At 54.2% G+C, this 6,000-nt stretch overlaps 1 protein-coding gene across 1 annotated transcript in view; it reads left to right on the top strand.

The window, feature by feature from the left end:
* Window positions 1–824: 824 nt before the first annotated feature.
* The window catches only part of DPH1 (diphthamide biosynthesis 1), a 30,743-nt gene continuing 25,567 nt past the window's right edge, over window positions 825–6,000 (top strand). Inside the window, exon 1 of the mRNA XM_081314211.1 lies at window positions 825–903. Within this exon, the coding sequence (XP_081170337.1) occupies window positions 843–903 (61 nt within the window). The 5' untranslated portion in view covers window positions 825–842. The remainder of the gene's footprint in view (window positions 904–6,000) is intronic.

Here is a 6,000-nt window from a genome sequence, read left to right as displayed (position 1 = left end):
CACCATGAAATTATACGTTGGCTCCCGGCCGCCCTGGGCCAGGGCCAAGGCAGCGGGGGCCGTTCCCTCACTGTTTCCAGGATGGGTTTGCGGGCCACATGAAACCACTTCGCGGGCCGCATCCGGCCACCAGGCCTTGTGTTTGACATGTCTGTGACAAGATAACCTTTATTGTCATTTTTTACTGTGGGCGCAGTGACACACATCAAAAATGAAATTTAGTGCCTCTCTACTTGGGGGGGGCAGGGGGCAGGAGGGCAGGGCAGCTCCGCCCACCCCCAGCCTTTGGGTTCCCCAGCAAAGGGGCGCTTGCGGAGGCACACCTAGACGGGCGTGCAACGCTTAAGGGGGCGCTTCTTCGCGGGATGAACAAAGCGGAGGAGACCCCTTTGCCCGCCGCCAGGGCCGGGGGGGGGAGGGGGCGGCAGGGGAAGCCCAGGCCGGTCCAGCCTCGCCCCCCGAGGAGCCCCCGCGTGGGCAGCGCCAGTCGAGGCCGCTGCGAGGCCGGCCGGCCGCGGGGTTCTCCGGCTCCCCTCCCCAGAGGCCGGTGGCAGGTGCGAGGTGCGAAGCGCAGCCAAAGCCGCGGGGAAGCTTAGCCGCCAGCCGAGCTTCGCCCTCCGTGGGCTGCTGGAGCCCCCTCCCCTCCCCGAGGAGGGCTGCGGGCGGGGATTAGGGGAGCTGTAGTCCCCAAGCGACCCGGCGAAGAGAAGCCGCGGGAAGGCGCTCTGCGCGCGCTCAGGAGCCCGCCGCCCCCGCCCATCGCCGGCTCGGCGCTCCTCCGGCCGGCCTGGCTCCGCGCTCGATTGGCGCTGCCTCCGCGGCTCCACGTGGGCGCGGCGGCCATGGCGGCGGGCGGGGAGGGCGGCGGCGGCGGCGGCGGAGGACCCCCGGCTCTGGCGGCAGGTGAGCGGGCCGCGGGGGGAGGGGGGGGTGCTCGGCTGGGGGGAGGGAGGGGGAGGGGCGCCCAGGGTGGCTGGGCCGGGGTGGGGTCGTGGAAGGACGTGGAGGGGGTCAGCCTCTCTTCCCCCGGGAGGAAAGGGGCCGGGCGGCTTTGGGGCGGTGGTCGCAGAGAGAGACGCCACGGGCTTTATTCCTCCCAACCCCCCAGTAACCTCAAGAATAACAGGGTTGGGAGGGACCTTGGAGGTCTTCTAGTCCAGCCCCCCTGCTCGAGCAGGAGACCCTAGACCACCAATTTTCCAATCTTGGAACTGTAAGAGCCCGTGGACTTCCTCCCAGAATTCCCCAGGCAGCGTAAGACTGGTGGACTTCAGCTCCCAGAATTCCCCAGACAGACATGGCTGGCTGAGGGATTCTGGGAGTTGAAGTCCGCAGGTCTTAAAACTTCCCAAAGTTGGACAGCCGTGCCCTGTCCGATTCCGCAAAAAAGAGCCGCTTCGCACAATGGTAGGCTGGGCCGGGGGCGGGTGGGGAGCAGGCGTGGCGTGGCTCCCCAGGACTTTTGGGGGAGCCCAGAGAATCTTCTCCATCTTCTGGGTCTCCTGCCTGGGGCACGTAGCTGGGAATCAACCTGGTTTTGTCCGATTCTTTAAAGGAAGAAATTGTACCCATAATAACAGTCCGTGACTGGTGCTGGTACCATACTTGTAATAATCAATTTTAAAGCATTTCTCTTAATGCATTTTTCAACCGCAGCTTTTATAAATGTTTATACTTTAATGTACTTGAACGCTGGTCTCCGTGTCTTGTTGGCCATTGGGCGAAGGGCTGTTTTTAGCTTTAGGGCAGGGGTCTTGAAACTTGGACGCGTGCCTGGCTGAGCAATTCTGGGAGTTGAAGTCCACGAGTCATAAAAGGGCCAGGTTGGAAGACCCCTAAAGCAGGGGTCTTGGCCCTGTGATCCTGCTTAAAGATTTGCTACTGTAGTATTTATACACGCATCCTTTGAGGTACTCCTTTTGGGGTAAGCAACATTGTGTGACATTTTTTTCTGTGCACAAAAGGAGAAAGAGAGGGTAAGAGAAAAGCTTGAAGGGTGTGAAGCACACCTAAGCAGACTCCCTTTCAAAAAAGCATACACAGTTCTTAAATTTTTTCTTTCCGGTAATAACTGTTCTACCAAATTACGTGGATTCATCTAATTGGCCTATTTTCATCTATTTATGTATAGCTTGTAATCGTTCTCAATTTCTCCCTGTTAAAAACAAATACTTTGAAATTACTGCATTGGTTTTCCAACCTGTACCCCTTGTTGCATTAGACAGTCTAGTCTTTCCTGCAAAGCACCCAGATTCTCAGCCTATAGAGTGGCATCCTCTTCTACAGACATTCATGCCCCAAACCAACATTGCTTGTAAACTGCCCAGAGTCACTGAGAGCGAGTGGGCAGCTATATAAATCTTCTAAATAAATGAATTCTTCTAACAGCACCAGAATCATTTTTATGCCTTCATCCACGGCCGCATTACCTTTCCAATCACATATTGTTGTTTTCAGTTTACTGAGTCATTTACTAAATACTCCATTTATTTTCATTCATGCTTTGTTTCCAGCGTAAACTTTTGCTGCATGCAGCAGCCAAGTGTTAATTCCATATTCACACGAAACATCCCGCATTTCGAGCGTGTGCATTTTATTCTGCATTTTATCTAAATTGGCATAAGCTCCTTTTGTCACGTTTCTTCTGGAGAGCAAAAACGTCCCATTTTGCCGATTGTCCCTTCTGCGCCCTTCCAGTCGGAATTCTGCTAGCGGCTTCCCACTCAGGGTGGCAAAGTATAATCCCCTTGGAGAGCTTGTGTTCCCTGTTGCTATGCTTCTCTTTGTGAAGGGGAACAAATTGACATTTTTGAAATCATCAGGCACAGACGCAGCCGTTACACACACACAATGAATGTGTCACACGCCGCCTCTCTGCAAGCAAACCGCGTCCACATTTTAATATTTTTCCAGTTACACCAACTACACCTGCAGCCCTTTCAGGTTTCTCGTGGAGTTTATACTTTTCATCTATTCCTTCCTTGGATGGTAACGTCCAACCTTCGCAACTTTAAGACCTGTGGACTTCAACTCCCAGAAGTCTACAAGTCTTAAAAGTTGCCATGGATGGACACCATTAGTGTCGAACAACAACAACAACAATAATAATAAAACATTGAAAAGGGACCTTGTAGATATTCTAGTCCAGGGATGGTAACCTTGGCTCTTTTATGACTTGTGGACTTCAACTCCCAGAATTCCTGAGCCAGGCTGCCTCAGGAATTCTGGGAGTTGAAGTCCACACAAGTCATAAAAGGGCCACGGTTCCCCAGCCCTGGTGTAAAAGCACAGTTGGGTTGATTCTTTTATGAGAAAACACAGAAGTCCTTCAGCAAAGGAGTCACGGGAGAGCCATGTTAGGAATCCGGTGGTCCCCCTCCCGATGCACCAACCGGATTCAAGGAGGGGGACAGACAGCTCTTCAATCCGCTGATCTTCAACGATTAGGGAGCTGGAGGCTAAAACACAGGAAGAACAGTTGCAGGAGTTGGGTGTGTCTAGTCTAGTGAAAAGACGGGGGGGGGATGATAGCCTCTTCCAATATTTGAGGGGCTATCTGAGAGAAGAGGGGGGGTGTCAACCTTTTCTCCGAAGCCCCTGAAGGCCGGACAAGAAGCAATGGATGGAAACCGACCAAGGAGAGAAGCAACCTGGAAGTAAGGAGGAATTTCCTAACAGTGAGAGGAATCAACCAGAGGAACTCCTTGCTTCCAGAAGTCGTGGGTGCTCCATCACTGGAGGCTTTTAAGAAGAGGCTGGGCAGCCATTGGTCTGAAATAATGAAGGGTTTCCTCCTTGTGCAGAGGGGTGGACTAGAAGACCTCCAAGGTCCAGCTTTGTTATTCTGTATCCCCAGGACAGCGGGGCGTTAGCCAAACACGAAGCGTGATGAAGGTGTCTGAAGCCCCTTTATTGAGCCCAACGTTTCCCTTGCTAAGCGAGACGCCTGTCAAGTGAGTTTTGCCCCATAAACTGCAGTTGTTAAATTAGTAATCCGGTCGTTAAGTGAACCTGGCTCCCCCCCTTGGCTTCGCGGGTCAGAAGGTCGCAGAAGGGGATCCCGTGGCCCCAGGACACCATTTTTTCCAGCGCTGCTGTAAAGGGTCACTCAATGAACCTAAGCCGAGGGCTGCCTGTACAAGCAGTCCTTGACTTACAACCGATCGCTTAGCGACCAAAGTTAACAATGGATTCAAAGAAAGGGACCCAGATTCAGTTCGGTGGCTTCAGGTCAGGTGGTTGCATTTTGCACCCTCGACAGCTGACCTGCAGTTACGACGGTTTGTAGACCACAATTTCTTGTTTCCTAGAAAACGGAGTTTATTTCTGGTTTCAGCCAAAAACGCCCCTGGGGTCAATGGCTTCACTTAAGGATGGTAATGGTTGGTTAGCAATTTGCAAAAATGAAAAATTGGGTTGGCCACATGAGGCTGAATGACCGGCACAATTTGCAACCATGATTCCCGACTCAATTACAGGCACTCCCCGATTTACAACACTTTATTTCCAAGTTATGATGGCACTGGAAAAGTGACCTGTGGCCGTTTTATATACCTGCAGCGTTTGTGGCGTCCCCATGATCACCTGATCAAAATTCAGACCCCGGGCAACTGATTCCGCTGCTTGACTCGTAATTATGACGGTTGCAGTGTCGTGTGGTGACCTTTTGCGACCCTCTGACCAGCAGAGTCGATGGGAGAGCCAGTTTCACTTAGTAACCGTGTTATCAATTTAACGACTGCAATGACTCACTTAACAGCTGCGGCAGGAAAGGTCGTAAAATGGGGCAAAATTTACTTAACAAATGTCTCACTTAATGACAGAAATTTTGGGCTCCGTTGTGGTTGCAAGTTGAGGACTGCCTATACAGTCGTAAGTTGAGGACTGCCTGTATAGCCCCAGGAGTCTGGATGACTCCAGTTGGTCCCTAATGACCCCCCCCCTCTTCTCCTCTGCTCCTGGAGCAGTTTCCCTTGTGCCTCGGTTTCCCAGAGGTGTCCGATTCCCTTCCCTTCCTTGGGTTGGCTAATTGGCCACCTCGCCCTTTTTCATTCCCAAATGGCGAAGGGGCAGGGAACGGCGATGCCCACGGCTGGGCCTCGAGCCGGGCAGAGGTGTGGGTGAATCGGCCTTGCCCTGCCTCTCTGCCCACTGCAGCTTTGCCCACAGAGCTTGCTCAGAGTTCGGATTCGTCATTTTCTCCCTGTCGGTTGGCAAAAGAGCCCATGAGCCAGTCTCTGCTTGCCCTCTTCCTCTGGTGCCTGTTATCTCCTGGCACTGCCATGCATCAGTCGGCTCCCCCACCCCATTTCTTCCCTCCCTCCCTCCCTCCCTCCCTCCGGAGAGACTTCCCTGCCAAGTTGCATCCTCCGTAAGGCTGTTGCTTTGCTGATTCACAGAACGCCGACACGCCCGTGCCAAAGGGGGCTGGGGGCGCCGTTTGGAGGACCCGGGTCCACTAGCTCTTCTGGCACCGTAGGTGGCGGTGCCAACACCCCCCTTGAAATGTGATTCAGCTCCTGCTGGTTGTGGCCCATCGGCCTTTCTCTCCTCTCGGCCCCCCAATCCTCCCTGCTTCCCTCTGGACAGAGGGAGGCGTAACGGGCACTCCTGACAAGGCCCTGCCAGCCCTGGACAGGGCATCGCTTGTGGAAAACCCTCCTCTGCCACCCTCTCCATCCCCCGCGGGAAGGAGTCCAGTCTGACTTCTGCCAACCCCCTCCACACAGAGTCCTTCTCCACGTTGCCCAAGCGATTGGCATTCCTCGGGGATGGCACTGTGGGAGATTTCCTGGGCAGCCAGGAGCCGTCTGGAGGGGGAGGCTGAACGGGATGGAGCCCACTGAGCCCCCCCCCCCAGGACCCCTCCTTTCAACCCTGAGCTACAAACATTCTCCTTTGCTGAGACTGGGCTCTCTGCTTCTATTCTGGCGTGGCACGTCACCTGTAACAGGCATGTCACAGGTTCGCCATCCCTGGGCTAGGAGAACGGGCCTCCAG

This window comes from Vipera berus (genome assembly GCF_964194415.1).
Source record: "Vipera berus genome assembly, chromosome: 1".
Taxonomy (NCBI): Eukaryota; Metazoa; Chordata; class Lepidosauria; order Squamata; family Viperidae; genus Vipera; species Vipera berus.
The sequence above is the reverse complement of the archived record's forward strand: the minus strand, read 5'-3'. Positions and strand labels throughout refer to the sequence as shown.